Below are 24,064 nucleotides of genomic sequence, written 5' to 3'. Positions count from 1 at the left end.
GATTACGGCATTACTCAAGAAGTACGGGGCAATCAAAGGAGATGAAAGAGGTTCGTACAAGAGGTTTAGACCATTCGACCTTAAGAATCTTGGGTCGGATTGGACGTACACCGAATCGGATAGGTTTCATAAGTTGAAAACGGATGGTAGAAGGTGGAGAGCGTTAAAAGTAGATGCGAGACCGTTACGACCGGGGGAGGAAGAGGAGCCCGAGTCAACGGATGATGAAGTGAGCGGGGATGATGATTACCGCGAAGACACATTCACGGTAGATGCTCAAGTAAGAGGTGTCGGTCAAGCGGGGGTTCAAGGAGCCGGCGTACAATCTGGCTATGTGGGAAGTGCACTTGACTATGCACAACAAGCTTACGACCCGTATTGGGCCCACTCGGGGGATATGGGTCAAATCATTCAGCAAAGGCGGCCACCCACATTCGGCAATTGGAGTGAACCAAACCAAGTGTTATTTGATCATCAAACTTTTTTGGGTGCTAGTGCGGAAAGGGCTATCAAAAGAAGCTATGATAGGAATGAGCAATTGAACCGTGCTCATAGATATGCCCATGAAGAAGAGATGAATAACCGTTACTTGGATGATCGACAAAGGCGCATGCATGATCAATGGCATGCGGGGCAACCTGTTGTGGGAGATCCACCCGTTGTGGATTACACCACACTTCCACCATATGATGGTAGTGTGTCATACCCCACCCCACCATTGCACCACTCTCAATGGGTGGATCCACATGCTATGAGTTACCAACAAGCAAATCCAAGCAGTGATCAAGGAAGCAGTAGTGGCGGTGGAGCATTTGGTTTTGGTGAATGGACGGATGTGATGACATCCATCTTTGGGCCCCCACAGTCGAAGTATTACTAGCCAGGTCGTATTTCGCTCCTTTGTACATTTTTGTATATATGTTTATGTGTTTATGTTTATGTTGCGGTTGGGAGGTTGGGTGGTGTTTGTGTTAATATGTTTGTGGGTTGTGAGCGTTGGTGGTGTCTATAAAAAAAAAAAAAAAAATATATAGGTTTGAGAATATAAGCAATTGGGGATGTTCTTGTTGAAAGCGATCTTTCCCTCAAAACCATACATTGGGACAATGTATCCCAAGTGTGGGGATGGGGGAAATTTTTGAGAAATTCAAAAAAATTTGCAAATCCAAGCGAAAGTGTAAAAATTTGAAAACTTGATATTGTTCCATTTGACACACCGACACCCATTTCAAATCTTTTCTTGGTGAGAATTGAGCCACGCATGATTGTTAGTGATATTTTCTTGTTTGAGTGGCGTTGTGTGTTGTGTGTTAATAGAACTTGTGTGTGAATACTTGTTAAATCCTAGAGTCAACATGCTTTTGAAGATGATAGGGGACTTCTAGGATGCCTCGTCTAGATGAGTGCGAGTGTGGGATTTGGGGGGTTGGACCTCATTAATTATATATATGAGCATGGTTGCGAGAGGGGCGGGGGTTTGGACATTTAGTTGCCCATTTTGTGCCTAAAAGCCGATCATTTGTTACCCCCTAGTTAGTTTTCCTAAAAATTTACCCGATTTGACCCGGTCTTATAATATTAGTGGTTGTTTAGTAGTTTGTGATTTAGTTGTGTTCTTATTTGCAAAAAAAAAAAAAAAAAAAAAAAAAAAAGAAAAAGAAAAAAGAAAAAGCAATGAAAATATGAAAAAAAAAAAAAAAAAAAAAGGTGATGCTTAGTTGTCTTGTATATAGTAGTTAAGTTTGATAGTTGTTCGTTTGTTTCATTGTGTAATAAAAGACCGGGTTAAATCCTTCGCTACTACATATATATTCCTTTTCCTACCCTTGCACCTAGCCCCATTACAACCCGTAAGTTTCCTTGATTCAAAAGCATGCTAGACATTGGTTAGGAGGCAACTTGATTTTCATACAAGCTTATTGTCGCACACACACACATATACGCATTGAGTGGTTTAGCGTAATTTGCTAATTTTTCTTGTCACCGAGAGTTTTGTGAGGGGTGTGTCTTGTGGTTCGATAAAAAGCTAGTAAAAGGACGGCACGATTGGTTTGGTTTGCATGATTGGTTGCTTATAGTTAAAAACAGTTTTTGAAGTGGTTGCTTGGGACAAGCAACGGGTAAGTGTGGGGATGTGACGGGTGGTCCGTAGGACAACCCTTAAAAGGCTTAAACATAACGCACATTCTACATTTTATCCGGTTATTTGCGTGAATTAGGTAATCACAAGATGCTATTGATGCAGGTGTTAAAGTGTACAAAATGAAGGTTTAAGGAAGCTTGAAGGATGTTAGAGGCTGGCGTGATCAAGATGTGTGGAAACAAAGGGAAATGAAGGAATTGGAAGCAAAAGATCACTCAGAGCCGTAAGCTACGCCACCTGGCCGTAGCTTACGGTCCCTATAACATACAAGAAATGAGTGCCGTAAGACAGGAGCGAGGAGGCGTAGAAGATCACTGCTCGCCGTAAGCTACGGCCACCTGCCGTATCTTACGGCGCTGACTGAGTCTCGGAACCCACTGATCACCGTAAGCTACGGCAGGGGGCCGTAGCTTACGGCGCCGATTGAACCACAAACGTAACCGATGCATTAATGAGTATTTTGAAGACATTTTATGATTGCTAATCATGCTTGGTCGGTTACTACTTGAGAAAAACGAGTGGGGGACTATTTGAAGGCACTTGGGGAGCTAGGAAACATATCTTTTGCATAATCTTTTCACTAGAATCATTTTGGAACAATCTTTTACTAAATTCTTGTCTTGTTTTAGTTGGTGGAACTTGTGAACATTGTTATTTCTATTTTGTCATGAAGCGTGTTAAAGCCATGAGTGGCTAGGTACTTTAATGACTATCTTGTGGTGAAGGTTTGTTTAGACTTTTGTGTTCTTATTTGCATTTCTAGAATATCAATCTCTTTTCATTTAAATTGATTGTTATGGTGTGTAATCGATTGTTAGTAACAGGTTGATTCTTATTTTAAACTAATTAGAAACCATACGTTCTTGGTGCCGTTGGCAATCGGGATATCATGGGTATAGTTAGGTTTGGGTAAGGGTTGATTGATCATCGGGTGATAACCTCACGTTCTCGGAATCTGAGTACTTCGTCCCCTTTCATCACTACAATTGTTTATGCATGAACTATGTCTATGTAGTTCTTTCTAGTTAAATGATTAACACAAAAGTTGAAGCAAACCGAATACACAAGATAGTCGTTTATTTCTCAATTGTTTACAACCTCAAGTTCATTTCGCAAATTAGTTAATTAATCTTAGTTTTTAAAACCATTCAACTCCAAACAACTCGTGAATTTTATTTTCTTGCACTTAGTTTAATTTAGTTAACCTAGAGAAGCATCGCAAATAGCACATTTTCCACAAACTCCCTGTGTTCGATACCCACTTGCCACTATTTACATAATTGTTATTGGGATTAAATTTGCGTGACCACGACATCACGTCAGCATGCGGTGCTAAGCCGCGTCGCTATGTGTAGCACCCATTTTCATACACAAGGTAAGTCTTCTCATCACTTGACAGATTGGATTCGACCGCTGCATTTGCGCGTGCCCGCACGGACGCAAATAAATTCTTGCCGGTGAGGGTTTTTTGATAAGAGTAATGGTCACTCGCGACCATGTTGATGCGAGATCTTGGATCATACCCCTTCATTATCTAAATTGAAGTTAAAACTAAATGAAACACGTTGTATTGTCCCTACATATACCTACATCATTTCCTATGTGAAAATTTAGAGTTGTCAATCTACTAGATATATATAGGGCATGTTTAGCTAAGCTTTTCAAAACAACTTATTGGCTTATTGACTTATCAAAAAGCCAATAAGTTGTTTTTGTGTTTGGCTAAGCCAAAAGTCCTTTTAGAAATGGCTTTTTACAAAGAAGAAAAATGAGGTTTCAATAAGTCACAATATTATGACTTTTTGGCCAGCTTTTAACTTTTCAAACTACAAATTACCAATATACCAAAGAGTAAAAAAGTTTAGAATGTATATAAATTACTGGCAATTTATATTTATTTTTTCTTGATGTTACTCTACTCTAGATCAAATACCCTATTAACACTAGATTTTGGAGTAAATTTTCAAAATCGTCCTTAAGGTTTGGCCACGTTTGTCAGTTTCATTCAAAACAACTTTTGTATACCATATTGTCCTTTACTTTTGAGCTAAGTTGTCATTTTCATCCAAACGTCTAACATTTTTTTGTCAAAATCGTCCCTGAGGTTTGGAACTTTTTGTCATTTTCATCCAAATATTTGCAAGAAAAAATAAGCCAAATTAGACATTTGGATGAAAATGACAAAAAAATCCCAAAAGTGAAGAACTATATGATACAAAAAAGTTATTTTAGATGAAACTCGCAAACATGCCCAAACCTCAAGTACAATTTACTCATAGATTTTTTTTTTTAAATTGACCCTCATACCATACCATGATCACTAACATAATAACAATCCCAACCAATTTATTTCATCTACACCTATGGGATTAAAACTTCAATTTACTTTAGAAACGGAAACCACCCATATTTACTTATTTGAATCAAAGTTTAATGAAAGTTTACTAGTTTGTAATATTATGTATACAAATAATAATTTCGTTTAAGGTCACGTAATCAAATTTGTAGGCATGATCGTTTGATCTCAGTCTTGTTTATCAAATGGACACAGAGTTCAACTTGAGTTTGTTTAAACATGATACAAAAATAAATAAAAAATAAAAAAAAAGTCTAGAATTGATACAAATTAACTAACATGGTATCAGAGCCATTTATAATTAAGACAATTTTATAGCTAACTAAATAGCTCTCATACCATGCAGATTAACATAATATCAATCCCAACCCATTTTAAAGATGTACACCACTGTATATTAGCCACTAGTATAACTTTTCTTACACCCATGTGGGATTAATTATCGTTTACTTACTTTCGAAAACAAACCCGCTCATATTCGCTTATTTGAATCAAAGTTCATTGTTTATAACATATTATATAAATACTATGATGTTTAAGTTTGTGAGTCTAATCAAATTTCAGTATATGATCTTTGATCTCAAGCGTGTTTATCAAGTGGATGTCAGTTTAGGCTTGAGCTTGTTTTGACAAGGCGTTTTAAGTAATTCCCAAACGGTTTGATTCATTTACATGAAAATTATTCAATAAAAATAAAACTCGACTCGATACAAGAAGCCAAAAGTTTATTATTCAAACAAATAACTGAAATTATGCATTTTGCATTTCGACCACCTTCTTCCAAGCGGGTCGGGTGGAGATTTCGGACCACCACCGACCCACATTCTTCCTGGAAGTAAACAGCTCAGCCTTGTCAGTTTTCTCCACCAAAAACTGAGTGTTAGGCAAGTGCGAAAGATCAGCTAAAGTGAACTCATCACCGGCTAAGTATCGGCTCGAGCCAAGCCTATTCTCATAGACATCAAGAACTTTCTCAAGCTTTGCTTCATTTTGTTTGATCAACGCCTCGTCTTGTTTGAGTTTCATTAACGGTGCAAAAAATAGCTGAAAGGTGAGAACCGAGCTTGGTGGATTAAAGCTTTGTGATTCGGCTTCTAGCCATTGGTCGATTGAAGCTTTGACCAACGGGTTTGTTCCAAAAAGACCCGCAGTTCCTTTATTTGGGTATTTCTCAGCTAAATACCGACATATGGCTCTTGATTCTGTTATTAACACAATTACACAAAGAATCTTTCATTCTTAGACTTACATTGCTCATCAAGGTATTAGGTATTATAGTTCAATAGAAAAGTAAACCAATTTTGAAACCCATACCTATAAGGAAGGAATCATATACATTCCTTTATTCCGCACCATTCAATCAAAAGCAACTTTAATATGCAAAACAATTGTTGTATTCATATGCACAATATCCAGTTGGGTAAATATTTAAAAAAAAGTCCATCAATCTAGTTATGAGATTATAAAGTCCCTAAACATTTAATGAATTATCGACCCAATTATGGTATATCAAGGTCCTTAAACTCGTATACAATGCATGCACGATGGGTCAGGCTGCTTCGGGTAAAGTGACCAAACACGAGAAAGCGTGCCTTGACAACCAGCACGTGTTTATCTAATTTGCTTTTGATACTTTTGGTTTTCTGACGCCAGAGGCTGTGGGCTTACTTAATCGAGTTCAAAGGGTCATGCATAGTAATGTTATGACCCCGAGATCTATGTACGTAGTTTTTAAAAGAATTAGTTTTGCTATCCAAAAAGGGGTAGCGGCACAGCTTGTTGCCCGTTTACCAACTATCTCGATGTAAATTCGTTATGCATGAATTTAAAATAGTCTACTTCCTTAGTTAATATTTCAATTTGGAGAATAAAAGAAATTAATGACTTGTCACTCCTTAAAATATTCAGAATTTGATGGTGTGACAATTCCAAACATTTTTGCACAATATAACAATTCATAGACAAGCTTGTGTATTTTAGACAATTTAAAGGACTCTAATATACCAAATCGGGCCATGGTAATGCCCCTAAGAGGCCAGATTAGGCAAGATCTTAACATTGCGTAAAGGGAAACTACGATTTCCCCTTACAACTTATAAGTAGGTTGGATGATTTTCGGATACATTTCCAAATCCTTAGAATTTTGGTTTCACTCCGTTAAAAAAAAGTTATGGTATAAATAGAAAGAATTGAATTTCTTATGATAAGGGGATGTTTTGATATTTGAAAAACAATAAATAAGATAATAATCACATAGATAAGAATTTACCAAACAAGGTGATGTCATCATCTTGAAATGCAGGAACCTGGCCAAAGGGCTGTACGAGAAAGACAAGTCAACAGGTTTGTTTTTCTTTGAGGCATTATAACAAACAGTTGAAATGCATGAGTTGTTGTTACCTGCATTTTAACGTAATCAGGTTTCTTGTGTTCCATTTTAGCCATGTTAACGGGGACAAGTTGAAATGGGACATCTTTTTCAAGCAAACAGACCAACACTCTTGACACGGCGGTTGATAACGGTGGTCCGTACACCTTCACCGGCGGTGTAGCCATTGTGTTATCCGATAAGTGAATTTGGGTGGTTTGATTTTAGCTTTAGAACCAGAATCAACTAGAAGAATTTTGATCTGCAAATATGTTTGTTTTGGTCCTTTAACTTTTAAACGTTTAACATATTAGGTACCTCCTGTTTTGAAAATTTTACAATACACCCCCAATTTATGCAAATCAATGTCATCAACTTATCCGATTAAAATGTGTCATGTTATCTAGGGATGGCAAAGAGGTGGGTTTAGATGATTTTAATCTCATACTCGATAATAAAAGTTTGTCGTAACCTGGCTCAGAACTCGTCGAATAACTATTAATCAATTGCATTTCTCAGGTTGCGCAGTTGAAATAAAAAATGGTCAAATTTGAATAATGGATTCGAAAATAACCATTGATTTCAGTCAAAATTTTATTAGAATGGGTCATACATCTTCTCTCTTCGAGGATACCAATTTTGGGTGTATGTGAATTAAATTGATCATATATCTTTGAAGTATCGGTATGCAATCTTTTTAGTGTTGATTACATTATAGAAAAAAACCATAATTCAAGAATTAAGAACAAAAGTGTATAGTATAATATACCAAGAACAATGTAGTAATCTATTGTGAATAGTATAGGCTATAGGTTATCTTTATTTTGGGTATATAGCATATGTATACATTATCGAGTAAACAGATCAGGTAAACAAATATATCACTAAATTTCATACCCATCTAAAACACTAATGAGGAATTTAGATGGTAACTAGGATGTAACTCCCCTACCTTACTACAATTAATAACAAAAAAAAAAAGCCATCAGCCATATGTTTTTTGTTTGTATTTTCTATATTATTTAGTCATATATATAAACGAGAGTAAACATTTCTTGTGATTTTACCATTTTTAAGAACTAGGATTTTCTCCTCTTGCTATGCGACGGAAGTTTAATCGTTTTCCCCATCGGAAACCATAAAAGCGAAAAACGATAAAAGCGAATATTTATATCGGGTTTTCCCCGTGCCACACGACGCGAGTATGATCGGTTTTCCCTCGTGTTACGCGCCGTCACTTTAGTCATTATCAGCTCGACTCATTTGAAAACCACAAAATTGAAGATCGATAAAAGCGAATATATATTTCGGTTCCGATAATACCAACTAAAAAAATTTTAAAAAATAGGTTTTCCCATTGTGCTACGCAACGACAGTTTGATCGTTTTTCCCCTGTATTATGTGGCACATATTTGGTCGTTGTTGGCTCTACTCATTAGAAACCATAAACGTGATCGATAAAAGAGAATATCAATGTTGGTTTCGATGATAGAAAAAAAAAAACAAAACAAAAAACTATGATAAACTAGTTGGATTTCGAGTAAATTACAAAACTCGTCCTTTATGTATGTCACTTATTGCAAACTGTGTCCTTTGTCTTCAATAATTACAGAAAACGTACTCGATGTTTGCAAACCCTTGCAAGTTATGTCCTTTAGCCCTATCTCAGTTAATTTTTTGTGGTTAAATCTGACCAAATGGATCCCACATGAGGGTATTTTGGTCATTTTACTCTCACGTGGAGTCCATTTGGTCAGATTTAATCACAATAATACCCTCATGTGGGGTCCATTTGTTCAGATTTAACCACAAAAATTAACTGAGTTAGGGCTAAAGGACATAACTTGCAAGGGTTTGCAAACATCGAGTACGTTTTCTGTAATTATTGAAGACAAAGGACACAGTTTGCAATAAGTGACATACATAAAGGACGATTTTTGTAATTTACTCTTGGATTTCTCTGTGCTACGCAGCGGGAACTTGGTTGGAATCGGTTTGGTTTGTTATAGTATTGACACTCGCTCTCTATAGCAAACGTAAGAGAAACCTAAAAAAATAAAATCATGATATACATAAAAGAATATCAGTACATGTGTTACATGTGTTTTATCTGGCGAAGACCATAAAGACGAATACCTATCGAAACGTCGATACTGGTTTGGTTCAATACGGTATGGCGCGATATCGTTACGGTATTGATACTCGTATAGTTTACTATGAAAAAAATGATTCGTTTTTAATATAAATCCGCTTAAAAAGAACGTTATATCGCAATGTTGACAAAAAAATAAACATATCTACGTAATTTTTTAAACTAACGAATGTAAATGATTCAAATTCAAATTAACTATTACTAAGGAAGCACTATTAAAAATATTACTAAGGAATTCATGTTATTGGCATGAGCCCATGAATTGCTAATGGCCGTCCAATGAGATTAAATGGATCCATGTTTCACAAATAAATGAAAGACATATGTCACTATTTATGGTAAAAAAAACTAATAAAACCACTATACTATATATACCAACTTTTTTAACAACGAAACATCTATAAAAAAATATAGAAAGGTCGGGACAGCAAGAAATTGGGACTCAAATTACACGCTTACATATCTTACATTGAACTCACTCCACCTTTCCCACTTGAGGTTACAGAATTTGGATCTACTACTAAGAAAAAGAAAGGAGTTATCTTTAATAATATATGTCGTTTTCGTGAAGTTGATATTCTGATCATTGAAAGTTTTGTCGTTTCTTGCCTTCCATATCTCCCAAGTCACTTGCAAGACCGCCCTTATGGTTTTTGTTAGGTATGAGTTTACAAGGCTTGTGATCAATGACAATTTAAGAACAAACATTTTTTTTATTGTAAAAGTAAAATAACAATTACAAGCGAGGAATTATCATCAACAACTGTTTTCCAATTGAATCCAAATGATTACAAAATGTTTTACAGAAATATCGACTGATGTGCTTGAAGTGGTCAATTAAAAACTAACTTATATTAACCTAAACTAGACACGCTAAGTTTTAAATTTATAAAAACATACTCTCTAAAACCTAGACCACACAACCGGCAAGTGTACCAATCAATGCAGTATTACCTAAGTCTAAGTATCAAACCCATGAGACTCTACTAATTACGTTTACTAAACTCGATTACTATTACTAAACTGACTCAACTAATTTGTTTTGTTGTTTGGGGGGTTTTGAAACAAACTACTAAAATAAATAAAATAACTAAAACTGACTAGACACACGAACTAAACAGGAGATGTGATCATATGATGGAAAGTCACCACCTAGGTCAGAATCCTACACATGCATGACAAGCTTCTATCGGTTTTGGAACAAATGTGGTACCGAGATCTTAGAGTACTAAACCTACTGGGAAACCGAACAGGAACCCCGACCCTTCTCTAGAAAACACTTAGGAAACCCTAATAGGATGTTAATTTACCGATTTAAGTACAGTCCCTCACGGGCTCCTTAAGCTCTGCTAGTTGCGCGACGCGACCAACATTTGTACTCGGAAACTCGTTTTAGTCATAACTTCTTCGTTTCAACTCCGTTTTTTCACCGTTTTCGCCTACGTCTTCGTAATTCAATTCCCTATCATCTCATCTTCTTAAATATCCATTTCCATTCTGTGAGAGTCCTTCACTAAGCCCAAACCTTCTCCTGTGTGCTCATTTCTTTAACGTTTTAGCTCGTTTTTACTTCCGGAACCCTGGAAAACATACATAACACAGTAATTTACAAAACCAATGGTAGAACGACTCAAATTATTATACAAACTATACATGGAAACAGATGTAGTTTACATTACATCATCGACTCTACAAACTCCCCCTCAGCCTGATCACAAACAACTCTGTTCGAACAAAAGAAAAGGTGATGTGTGTGATAAATGGATCTCTAACAGGTGAGATGTCACACCCCAACCGATGGCGGAATAATCGGAGCGCGGCACTAGGCGAATCAGATTGCTCAAGAGAATCTATAACAACTAAATTGCGACAATATTTAATGCGTCATTATCCCATACTAATAAACAAATACAATCACATAAGCTGTCACAAATTTCATGTTCTCTCAAACAATACAAATCCGAAAACCTAGATTTTAGGTGTTTCTAGACTTCCTAGCTTGATTTGATGTAGACTGCGACTAAACCTGCAACATACGTTAAAATAACGTCAACACAAAAGTATTGGTGAGTATACAAGTTTTGATAGAGTAGAATAGTAGATAAAAAGTGTTGCGAATTACCACATACATAAACGAGATACACAACATATATACAAGACAGATAGTACCAGCTAAGTCACTCGAGCTGCGATATGCAATTGCTATTCATCCTAACTAGACCCCGTCGGGTGCTATAGTGTCACACCCCGATTTCCACGTGTCTCACCGGTGGGCCCGGTGGGGGATTACCGTGACGATGTTGGCAACAATATAGTCAAACCACACAATTATATAATGCACAGCGGAAGCATAAGATAAATATATAAATTTCAACCTCTGAATGTAATATCATAATGTATTACAGAGTTGAATATCCACAGCGGATCGAAAATAAAGATAAAGTATTGTTCCATTAGATACTGCAATCAAGCTTGCGAGGCTTATCCCGACGCTAGGGAGCTAATACCAGCCAATTACGTTTAGGTACCTGCACTTAATCTTTTTGGGGAAATACGTCAGTTTACACTGGTAAATACATTCAACTGACACATTTGAAAATGTTTATTAAAATTGATTTGAATGCACAAGGCACAAACTCTTTTATAACTTGGGAAAATTCATAATGATCTTGTGAACGTTTTACATGTTCTTTTATGCGTTCAGTAGCCCGGGTCGTGCCGGGTTAAAGATTTATAGACACACCACGTTGCGTAAAACCGTAGTATAAAAACCAACGGCTACGTCTTTTAATTTTAATGTCGACACTTTATACCGGGTGTACGCCTACACCGGGATGTCGATGGTCGTGGCCATTTCGTAAAATGATGCCAAGGATATCCGGGACAACGGTCATTAAACCCCCCAAAGGCTTATAAGCAACAAAACTGTTTAAATGAGCCGATCATATTTAATCAATTAACCACCTAAGCGATGGAATTATATAATGCTCAATCAAGCGGTATTAATATACCGTAACCCAAGCCCATATAGGGGAAATAAGTTAAAGTATTTACCTTTGCAAGTATATTCCTTAATTTAGATCAAGTCACCGATAGCTTTTACTGGGGCTCCTAATCTGGAACGAAGGTTTTAATTAACCTCTTAGAATCCTAACGGTCCTTATATTAGCCGTAGCTTAAACCGGTTGATTCCGATACATAGATATGGTTAATACGCACGAAAAGGCGAAAACCGAGAATGGAGTATGATTTGGACCCAACAAGTTCAGAGACTTGTTTTATATGGGTTTATAGTTCATACTCTGGATTTTGGGGTTCAAATAATATAATTTGACCCATATCGGCTATTGCACGAAAACTAGTTCCATGAGCCGTACCGTGTGCGCAAATAGGCGAAACGGTTAACCATAAGTGTCCTACGCTTATTTCCTAAGTCAATATGCCTTAAAAGTATTTTGGTATCAGTAGGATACCTTCCGTAATGCCCGTAACGAGTTTAAGTTAATATTATGCCCCGTAGGGGCTTTTCGGTCATTTTAAAGACTTTAAAAGGGCTTTTTGAGTTCTACAGGAAATCTGAGTTTCCCGAACAGCTTATAAAGCTTAAAATACTTTATTTATTATTTAAAACCAGTGGCAACTGGAATCGGGTCAAAAGACCTTGTAGAACTCCCGTTTTGGCCAAAAAGGGCATATTCGGTATTTACCGAACCGTAGCCATAACCGCAGGTTATGAGCAAGGTAAAAATTATTAAAAATCTTTAAAATTCCCAAAATATTATTTTACCACAGTGGGTAAGAGTTTTGGTGACAAAAACTTGGGTTAGATGGGCGTTATGCTAATTGCGCCGTTAATTACAAAACTTTCTTAAAAGTGCGCCTTTTAGCATAACTCTCATTCTAGACCTCGAATTGACGTGAAATTTTAAGGACATGCTTATAATTTAATAAGCAAGGTTTTGGTCCGTTCACATGTCCGAAATACTCGTTTTAATTTTAAAAGGCCGTTACGGTCAACTTTTAGGCGAATGACGGAATTGCGCAAAAGACTCGGGTAACTCATGAACCGACCACAGAGGCGTATACCAACATGTGACCTGGTCCTAAGAGAGTTCTAAGGTATATTTATACCTCACTAAAACGGGTCAGAACTGAAGTAAAAACAAAAGTCAAACTTTTGCGACTTTCGGCTCCGAACCGGTTCAATATAGCAAATGATCGATTCAAACGAGCGCAAACATGTTTATATACTTATTATCATGTTTTATGATTATCAAAACATGTTCCATAACATATACATTACAGATTATGCATAAATCGCTAAAATAGCTTTCTGTTGACTTTTTTAACCGTACGTTTGACTCGACATTTGACATAGTTAGAGTGGTGATCAGGGGGAACCATTTTAGAGGTTTATTACCCACATAAATACCAACTCATAACCACTTTTGATTCGTCATAAGACTGAACCATTACTGATTTATTGTAAAGTCAAACCGTAGTTACGACGGTTTGGTTCTTAGCCATTTACTAAGCAAATGTGGAACCACAAAGGTTGGATTACTTACAGAAGTTTAAGAGAAGACTTAAGAACACAGAGGAATGCTTTAGAGCTCTTGGAATGATCAGATGGGTGAGTTTTGAGTGTGATGAACTTATGTTCACAACCTTGCTATTTATAGCCAATGTTAAGGTCCAAGATCATCACAACTCAGCCTATACTGATCATGGATGATGGGCATATGTCCCCTAAGGTGTATGGGTCAAATGTAGGGTGCCCATGCCTCATTTATTGGCTCATGATCATTCAAAAGCTCCAAAAGCCAAGTAGTTACAACAATTCTGCATCTGGGCACTTTACGCGACCCGCATGGGAGTTCCCATGCACTTTAACGCGGGTCGCCTAAAGTTCAAATTTCAGGCGTGTTATTTAGGAGGCTCGCGGCCCGCTTACACTTAAGCCTAACCTTCACGCGGGTCGCGAGAAGTCTGTTTTTCAGATTTTTAAAATCTTTTGTCATGATTATCAGAATCCGGTAATTAATAACGAAATCTTTCGTAATGATTTACCTGACCTTTCGGTTTTGAAGGGGTAACTTTGCGGTTTGGCCCTCGGTTATTTACCGATAGGGGCCTCGTGTTATTTACCCGCATTATTAAGTCCCCGGTTTATTTATTAATTATATTGGAAAGCCTTAACTTTCACTGTTGACGCTTTTAACCCTTCTTCTACGAATTCGATCGTAACTTTCTCGTTTCATATCGAAACTTCGCGAAATTCATATATATTATTTTAGTGAGGGTATAATACCGTTACAAAGTCTTTGGAACGTTAAAGGGTCACTCAGAGGTATTATTAAACATGTTGACACAGTTAACCCCTGTAGTTTGTAATCTCTCACTTTCTTTCGCGTTTTGTTTTTTGTACGATCTATAATTTATTCGTTTGAAGGTTTAAGCATTATTTAGGGATACTATACAGTATATTTACCCTTGTTGACATTTATAACCCTCGAATTTATATACTTTCAAGGTTTGTCAAAATTAGTCCTTTATTTATTATAGATGCCACGTGTAAACAAATGACACGTGTTAACACATCATTGGACACAAAAATTCGAGGTGTTACATCCTCACCCCCTTAAAATAAATCTCGACCCGAGATTTACTTAAATAAATAGGGGTATTTTTCTTTCATTGTAGCTTCGACTTCCCACGTATATTCAGGACCTCTACGAGCATCCCATTTGACTTTTACAATCGGTACGTGCTTTCTGCGAAGCTTTTTCACCTGTCGATCTTCAATCGACAAAGGTTTTTCTATGAACTTTAAGCTCTCATCTATATGCACATCTGTGTGTGGAATCATCAACGATTCGTCGGCGAAGCACTTTTTGAGATTGCAGATGTGGAACACATTGTGAATTCCATTGAGCTCTTCAGGCAAGTTTAGTTTATAGGCAACTGATCCGACTCGTTCAATGACCTCAAAAGGCCCTATGTATCTCGGACTCAGCTTGCCCTTCTTGCCGAAACGCATCACCCCCTTCCAGGGTGACACCTTAAGTAATACCTTTTCACCCACTTCGAAGTGAAAATCCTTACGCTTTGGATCAGCGTAGCCTTGAGACGCTCCCGGATCTGGACAATCTTGTCCGTAGTCTGGAAAACAATCTCTGGTCCTGATAATTGGACCTCCCCTACTTCCGCCCAACAAACAGGCGATCTGCATTTCCTACCATATAATGCCTCAAAAGGCGCAGCCTTTATGCTGGTGTGGTAGCTGTTATTGTAGGAGAATTCGATCAGGGGTAGGTTTTTATCCCAGTTACCACCTAAATCGATCGCACATGCACGATGCATGTCTTCTAGCGTTTGGATAGTACGCTCACTTTGACCGTCCGTCTGTGGATGGTAAGCCGTACTAAAGTTTAGACGCGTGCCCAAAGATTGCTGGAAACTTTTCCAGAAATGAGATGTGTATCTAGTATCCCTGTCGGAGATAATAGACACAAGTATGCCGTGTAAGGCTACAATCTTATCAACATAAAGTTGGGCTAACATATCGGAGCTATATGTCTCCTTGATGGGTAGAAAATGAGCTGATTTAGTCAGCCTATCGACTATGACCCATATTGTATCGTTTCCTTTCCTGGTTTTGGGTAACTTGGTTATGAAGTCCATAGTTACACATTCCCACTTCCACTCGGGAAGTTCAGGCTGTTGTAGCAAGCCAGACGGCTTTTGGTGCTCGGCCTTGACTTGAGCACAAGTCAAGCACTTTGCTACATGGGCGGCTACAGACTTTTTCAAGCCTATCCACCAATAATTTGCCTTTAAGTCTTGGTACATCTTGTCAGCACCAGGATGGACTGAGTAATTGGAACTATGGGCTTCCTGGAGAACAACATCTCGTAGTCCTCCATATATCGGAACCCATATACGTCCGTTCAGTCTAAGGATTCCATCCTTGCTAAGAGTCAACTGCTCCTCAGTTACTCCCAGCTTTTCATTAGAATAATTAGCTTCCAACACAGCCTCACGCTGCGCAGCTAATATCCTTTCCATCAAATTATTTTTAACCTCAATGCTCTTGGCATGGATTCGAATGGGTTTTACCCTTTCCTTCCTGCTCAAGGCATCGGCGACCACATTCGCCTTGCCGGGATGGTACCTGATTTCACAGTCATAATCATTCAGGGTCTCCATCCAACGGCGTTGCCTCATGTTCAACTCTTTCTGGTTGAACAGGTGCTGGAGGCTTTTGTGATCAGAATAAATCACAAATTTAATGCCATAGAGGTAGTGCCTCCACAACTTAAGTGCAAATACAACGGCACCCAACTCCAAATCATGGGTGGTGTAATTCTTTTCATGCACCTTTAATTGCCTTGAAGCATAGGCAATCACCTTGCCCTTTTGCATAAGCACACACCCCATGCCCGTGTGTGATGCATCGCAGTAGACTACGAATTCATCTGTACCTTCTGGTAATGTCAGCACAGGTGCATTGCTTAGCTTTTGCTTCAGTATTTCGAAGGACTCTTGCTGCTTTGGTCCCCAAATGTACTTTTCTTTCTTCTTGGTCAAGGAAGTCAAGGGCGCAGCAATCCTCGAAAAATTTTCAATAAATCTCCGGTAGTATCCTGCTAACCCCAGGAAGCTACGGATTTCGGTAGGCGTCTTTGGCTCCTGCCAGTTCATGACTGCCTCTACCTTAGCGGGATCCACCTGGATACCACGCTTACTCACAACGTGTCCTAAAAATTGAACCTCTCTTAGCCAGAATTCACATTTCGAGAATTTGGCGTAGAGTTTCTCACGCTGTAGTAATTCGAGAATGCAACGGAGGTGCTTCTCGTGGTCATCTTGGCTTTTAGAATAGATCAGGATATCGTCTATGAACACTATGACGAATTTATCTAAATACGGCTTGCACACGCGATTCATGAGATCCATGAACGCAGCCGGTGCATTTGTGAGCCCAAAAGGCATCACTAGGAACTCGTAATGACCATAGCGAGTCCTAAATGCAGTCTTGTGTACATCTTCATCTCTGACCCTTAGTTGATGATAACCCGACCTTAAGTCGATCTTTGAGAAGTAGCTTGCTCCTTGCAGCTGATCGAATAGATCATCGATCCTTGGTAAAGGATACCTATTCTTTATGGTAACTTTATTTAGCTCTCGGTAGTCGATGCACAACCGCATCGATCCGTCCTTCTTCTTTACAAATAGGACAGGAGCTCCCCAGGGAGATGAACTAGGTCTTATAAAACCCTTTGCCAGCAGTTCATCCAACTGGGTCCTTAGTTCTTTCATTTCCGTCGGAGCTAATCTGTAAGGTGCTCTTGCTATCGGAGCTGCTCCAGGAATGATGTCAATTCTGAACTCCACTTGTCTATCTGGTGGCAAACCAGGTAGTTCTTCAGGAAAAACCTCGGGGTATTCAGAAATGACAGGAAGATCCTCGATCTTCGGCTTTGGTTCTTCAATTATCACCTGAGCCATGTAAATTACACAGCCTCTGTTCAAACACCTTGAAGCTTTTAGCATAGATACGTCTTCGGGCAATCCGAAATGCGTATCCCCTCGAATGGTAAGAGATTCACCACTCGGAGTCTTTAAAACTATTTGCCTCTTGCCGCAAATGATTTGGGCCTGATTAGGAGATAACCAGTCCATGCCTAGCACAATGTCAAAACCCGCAAGTTTGAAAGGAAGTAGAGATAAAGGAAAAGAATGGTTCCTAATGGACATTTCACATCCTTCTAGAACAGTAGAGACGGTTTCTATCGTGCCGTCTGCTAACTCTACTTCGTATTTCACGTCAAGGGTTTTGATCGGCATATTTAGTAGTTGGCAAAATTTCTGGTCTACAAAGGATTTATCAGCGCCAGAATCGAACAGTACTCTTGCAAATATATTATTTACGAGAAAAGTACCTGTAAGCACATTGTCGTCCTTAACCGCTTCCTTTGCATCCAAGCGAAAAACTCTCGCATTCGACTTCTTCGTCTCTTCCGCCTTCTTGGCATACTTCGGGCAATTACTCTTTATGTGCCCCTTTTCGTTACAATTAAAGCAGGTTGCATCCTTTATCTTTTTGCACTCCACTGTCTTATGATCCTTGGACTTGCATAGCCCACAGGATGGAGTCTTTTGTTGCGACTGTGAACCAGACGCAAACCTACACTTTCCGGAGTGTGGTTTCTTGCAGACCTTGCAGTGAGGTCTTCCATCAGCTTGCCCCTCCTTCTTTGCCTCCGACCCTCTCTTGCCTTCACCGTTTCCACGGTGCTTTTTCCCAGACTTGCGTGAGGTATCATCCTCACGTTTTCGCTTTTCAGCCTCCTTGCTCCTTTGTGCCCTCAGACGGACAACATCAAGTGTAAGAGACAAGGAGAGGTCAGTAACTGACCTGAAGGTCGTCGGCCTAGAGGCCTTTACACTGGCCTTGATCGCCGGCTCTAAGCCCCCAATGAATCGGGCAATCCTTCGAGGTTCTGGTGTCACAAGATATGGCACCAGGCGTGACATAGTGTTAAAACTTGTCAGATATGCTTGACAATCCAGGTTTGTCATCACCAGTGAGACAAAGTCAGCCTCAATCTTCTCAACCTCGTGCTGAGGGCAGTAGTTTTCTTTTATGAGGGTAATAAACTCCCCCCATGACATTTTGTATAAGGCAGACTTACCTGAAGCCTGCACCAGAGCTCTCCACCATGCCAGGGCCTCGCCCTTGAATGACTGGGACACAAACTTAACCACGTCCCTCTCAGCGCACCCGCTGATGTCCACTATCGTGTCCATCTCGTCTAGCCAGGTGATACAGTCAACCGCACCTTTCTCCCCTGTAAATTCACGGGGCTTACATGATACAAAGTATTTGTAGGTGCAACCCTTAGCACTTGACGCATCAGTATATTCTCTATCGCGATGAACGTTGTGCTCAGTAGACGAGTGCTTGTCGTCATCTTTCTTGGGTTCAGAGGGTGGTTTGGAGTGTGTCTTTGGTTTAGAGGGTGGTTTAGACACGGTTCTGCCTTGAGACTCAGTATTTTGACGATCAATAGCTGCCTGAACAGCATTGTCAATCAGAGCCTTCAGTTGTGCGCTTGTCAAATGCACTGACGCATTGTCATAGTCATCTTCGTTTGTGTGGCTGTTCTCTCCATTGGGATCCGCCATTGTAACTTGAATCTGTTACAGAAGATAACAAAATTTTAATTTAGGAGATTATTATATGATTGTCTTTTATGACAATTTGTCAACCATGGTCCGGAGACCATATCTGGTTAATTTATTATTTCATTATATATTAGGATCTGAATATCTCCTATTTCAACTATATAAATAGTATTGGCGGCATAAAGCCTAATCATGATGATGTTTTATAATATTAGCCGAGATTCCAGAGAATCAAAGGCATAGAGAGTCGAACCGTAGTTCTTTTATCTCTTTCTGACAGAGAGTCATAGACTACTACTGCCTTTTGTTTTATAAGACAATTATTATGGCCCATAGGCACTACACCTCTAATGGATGTCTTAATATGGTTGGCCCGTAGGCACTACATCACTAATGGATGTTTTGATAATATTGGCCCGTAGGCACTACATCACTAACGGATGTTTTAATAATATCGGCCCGTAGGCACTACATCACTAATGGATGTTTTAATAATACTGGCCCGTAGGCACTACATCACTAATGGATGTCTTTATAATATTGGCCCGTAGGTATTGCATCGCTAAATGGATGTCTTTATTATATTGGCCCGTAGGCATTGCATCGCTAAATGGATGTCTTTATAATATTGGCCCGTAGGCATTGCATCGCTAAATGGATGTCTTTATAATATTGGCCCGTAGGCATTGCATCGCTAAATGGATGTCTTTATAATATTGATCACCTTTGTTGGTGATTTAACCCACGATCTATATATCATTTAGTTGGGTTTTGAAATCCTTAAAGGATTATTGTATAATAATGACGTGCGTGATTATAACGAATCACATCTGCCATGAATGTTAACATGAGTACAGAGGTTAACAGGGAATCAGAATCTTTTCAGCTAGGTCGTACCATCTTGACTGATCTTAAAAGACCCCAAGCTAGGTTTCACCCCCTTAAGATTCTTTATTTAGGCAGATCAATGTAAAAGGAATGATTTTGATTTATTTTTATATATATTAAAACAAACTCATAACATACATTCCGAAATTTCAAATACAATTACATATTGCCCTAAACGGGTCTTTCAAATAATACATACCTCCATAGAGGTTTTTAAAATAAGTGACAAGTCCACGCAGGGACTAATACAAGGTAGGTGTCCATGCAAGGACTAAATATAAGTCCACGTAGGGACTGAAATACGATAAGTTGTCCACGCAGGGACTTATTTCAAAGTAGAAATTACAGTAGTACTACTATTAAAGGCTAGTGGTCACGTTTCTTCTTTTTGCCCTTTAGTAGGTTCGCCAAGCCTTTGAGAAATCCTCGGTGGCTTTTCTTTTCTTCCTCGAACTCTCTCTCCACACGATCTAATCGATGGAGTATTTCTTCCTGTTCAGGAGGAGAAAATCGTGGTTGCGGCGCTTGATGCGGAACTGGAGGTCTGGGAGGTATCGGGTACCCATGAGCTGAGTAATCCGGTGGTCCCATGTTTCCATGTGCTCCGTCAGGGTAGCGCGCATTATATCTAGCCGACACCACATATGGGTCGCGCTCATAGCCGTAGTTGTATTGGGCTTGTGATGGTTCAAACGGGTTGTAAGCCGTTGGACCTGTGTAAGCTGGTATGGGTTGGTCATACCCAAATGGTGGCGAATTTCGTGCAGTAGGTGCGGAGTTCGCCTCCTGTATAGGACTTGAAGGTCCTTCTTCGTGTAGTGGCGGATAGTGGCTACTACTAGAATGTCGAGGAGTGCTGAAGTGGTTACCCCCTCCTCCTCGTGTAGACATACGAGCATTGGTCCTCCTACGCCTCGGCGGATCAGGTATAACTGGTTGTGCCGGTGGCGGAGGTGGTGGCGTAACTGCCTCAAAGCGTGAATCCTCAGATGGATCCTGTGGATGTCTCGGTTGCGATGTCTGATGAGATGGTGTGTTGTACCACTCATGTCGGTCAAACAAGGCCATAAAGCTGTCTGGGCCTTGATACTGTGGTCCTAGTGGAACAAAACCTGAAGGTTCCTGTATGTAGTCAGCCGGATTGAACTGACCTATGTAGTAGGGAGTAGGGTCGTCGTAATTTCGGTGCGATACCGAACGCTGTAGAGGTATGAAGGAAGGTTGTGGGTTATTGGAATCATTTTCTGAGTCTGGCCCAAAGGAGTGCCGGTAGGATGGCGTCGAGCTGTGCGAAGTAGAATGCCTCGCTGGTTCGTAAAGATCTCTTCGTCGTTGTGGCTCTTCGCTCCGTGTCATCGAAGGATGTCTTGTACCAGATGGTCCAGCTTCTTGATCGTGATGTGTCACGATTTCTCCTCGGCCTCTACGTGCTCTTCCTCTTCCTCGGAATATAACAGGTGGCATTTTCCTGCTCCAAAACTTATTAAAAATCGAGTCGAAAATAAAGACAAAAAGGAGTAATAATCCGAATTTGTCCTAGGTTCTTGTCTAGACTCAAGTATGTGCAATTGTGTTATTGAGATTAAACACAATAGGGTAGTGTTTAATTCACTCAATGTTGGCTCTGATACCAACCTGTCACACCCCGATTTCCACGTGTCTCACCGGTGGGCCCGGTGGGGGATTACCGTGACGATGTTGGCAACAATATAGTCAAACCACACAATTATATAATGCACAGCGGAAGCATAAGATAAATATATAAATTTCAACCTCTGAATGTAATATCATAATGTATTACAGAGTTGAATATCCACAGCGGATCGAAAATAAAGATAAAGTATTGTTCCATTAGATACTGCAATCAAGCTTGCGAGGCTTATCCCGACGCTAGGGAGCTAATACCAGCCAATTACGTTTAGGTACCTGCACTTAATCTTTTTGGGGAAATACGTCAGTTTACACTGGTAAATACATTCAACTGACACATTTGAAAATGTTTATTAAAATTGATTTGAATGCACAAGGCACAAACTCTTTTATAACTTGGGAAAATTCATAATGATCTTGTGAACGTTTTACATGTTCTTTTATGCGTTCAGTAGCCCGGGTCGTGCCGGGTTAAAGATTTATAGACACACCACGTTGCGTAAAACCGTAGTATAAAAACCAACGGCTACGTCTTTTAATTTTAATGTCGACACTTTATACCGGGTGTACGCCTACACCGGGATGTCGATGGTCGTGGCCATTTCGTAAAATGATGCCAAGGATATCCGGGACAACGGTCATTAAACCCCCCAAAGGCTTATAAGCAACAAAACTGTTTAAATGAGCCGATCATATTTAATCAATTAACCACCTAAGCGATGGAATTATATAATGCTCAATCAAGCGGTATTAATATACCGTAACCCAAGCCCATATAGGGGAAATAAGTTAAAGTATTTACCTTTGCAAGTATATTCCTTAATTTAGATCAAGTCACCGATAGCTTTTACTGGGGCTCCTAATCTGGAACGAAGGTTTTAATTAACCTCTTAGAATCCTAACGGTCCTTATATTAGCCGTAGCTTAAACCGGTTGATTCCGATACATAGATATGGTTAATACGCACGAAAAGGCGAAAACCGAGAATGGAGTATGATTTGGACCCAACAAGTTCAGAGACTTGTTTTATATGGGTTTATAGTTCATACTCTGGATTTTGGGGTTCAAATAATATAATTTGACCCATATCGGCTATTGCACGAAAACTAGTTCCATGAGCCGTACCGTGTGCGCAAATAGGCGAAACGGTTAACCATAAGTGTCCTACGCTTATTTCCTAAGTCAATATGCCTTAAAAGTATTTTGGTATCAGTAGGATACCTTCCGTAATGCCCGTAACGAGTTTAAGTTAATATTATGCCCCGTAGGGGCTTTTCGGTCATTTTAAAGACTTTAAAAGGGCTTTTTGAGTTCTACAGGAAATCTGAGTTTCCCGAACAGCTTATAAAGCTTAAAATACTTTATTTATTATTTAAAACCAGTGGCAACTGGAATCGGGTCAAAAGACCTTGTAGAACTCCCGTTTTGGCCAAAAAGGGCATATTCGGTATTTACCGAACCGTAGCCATAACCGCAGGTTATGAGCAAGGTAAAAATTATTAAAAATCTTTAAAATTCCCAAAATATTATTTTACCACAGTGGGTAAGAGTTTTGGTGACAAAAACTTGGGTTAGATGGGCGTTATGCTAATTGCGCCGTTAATTACAAAACTTTCTTAAAAGTGCGCCTTTTAGCATAACTCTCATTCTAGACCTCGAATTGACGTGAAATTTTAAGGACATGCTTATAATTTAATAAGCAAGGTTTTGGTCCGTTCACATGTCCGAAATACTCGTTTTAATTTTAAAAGGCCGTTACGGTCAACTTTTAGGCGAATGACGGAATTGCGCAAAAGACTCGGGTAACTCATGAACCGACCACAGAGGCGTATACCAACATGTGACCTGGTCCTAAGAGAGTTCTAAGGTATATTTATACCTCACTAAAACGGGTCAGAACTGAAGTAAAAACAAAAGTCAAACTTTTGCGACTTTCGGCTCCGAACCGGTTCAATATAGCAAATGATCGATTCAAACGAGCGCAAACATGTTTATATACTTATTATCATGTTTTATGATTATCAAAACATGTTCCATAACATATACATTACAGATTATGCATAAATCGCTAAAATAGCTTTCTGTTGACTTTTTTAACCGTACGTTTGACTCGACATTTGACATAGTTAGAGTGGTGATCAGGGGGAACCATTTTAGAGGTTTATTACCCACATAAATACCAACTCATAACCACTTTTGATTCGTCATAAGACTGAACCATTACTGATTTATTGTAAAGTCAAACCGTAGTTACGACGGTTTGGTTCTTAGCCATTTACTAAGCAAATGTGGAACCACAAAGGTTGGATTACTTAC

At 39.1% G+C, this 24,064-nt stretch overlaps 1 protein-coding gene across 1 annotated transcript; it reads right to left on the bottom strand.

The window, feature by feature from the left end:
- Positions 1 to 5,120: 5,120 nt before the first annotated feature.
- LOC110940951 (glutathione S-transferase F11) lies at positions 5,121 to 7,109 on the bottom strand. The gene is made up of 3 exons (XM_022182519.2): positions 6,900 to 7,109; positions 6,769 to 6,817; positions 5,121 to 5,701 (listed from the first exon to the last, which is right to left on the bottom strand). Exons 1-3 carry the CDS (start codon positions 7,053 to 7,055, stop codon positions 5,250 to 5,252), a joined length of 657 nt encoding a protein of 218 aa, XP_022038211.1. The 5' UTR covers positions 7,056 to 7,109; the 3' UTR covers positions 5,121 to 5,249.
- Between the last annotated feature and the right edge of the window lie 16,955 nt (positions 7,110 to 24,064).

The sequence above is a fragment of the Helianthus annuus genome, chromosome 5 (assembly GCF_002127325.2).
Source record: "Helianthus annuus cultivar XRQ/B chromosome 5, HanXRQr2.0-SUNRISE, whole genome shotgun sequence".
Taxonomy (NCBI): domain Eukaryota; kingdom Viridiplantae; phylum Streptophyta; class Magnoliopsida; order Asterales; family Asteraceae; genus Helianthus; species Helianthus annuus.
The sequence above is the reverse complement of the archived record's forward strand: the minus strand, read 5'-3'. Positions and strand labels throughout refer to the sequence as shown.

Bases quoted from the DNA above. Each gene is read 5' to 3' on its own strand.
- LOC110940951 (XM_022182519.2), bottom strand. From the start codon at position 7,055: ATGGCTACACCGCCGGTGAAGGTGTACGGACCACCGTTATCAACCGCC. The intron at 6,818-6,899 runs GTAACAACAACT...TTTCTCGTACAG, and splicing joins CTGATTACGTTAAAATGCAG to CCCTTTGGCCAGGTTCCTGC. The intron at 5,702-6,768 runs GTAAATTCTTAT...TGTTAATAACAG, and splicing joins TGATGACATCACCTTGTTTG to AATCAAGAGCCATATGTCGG.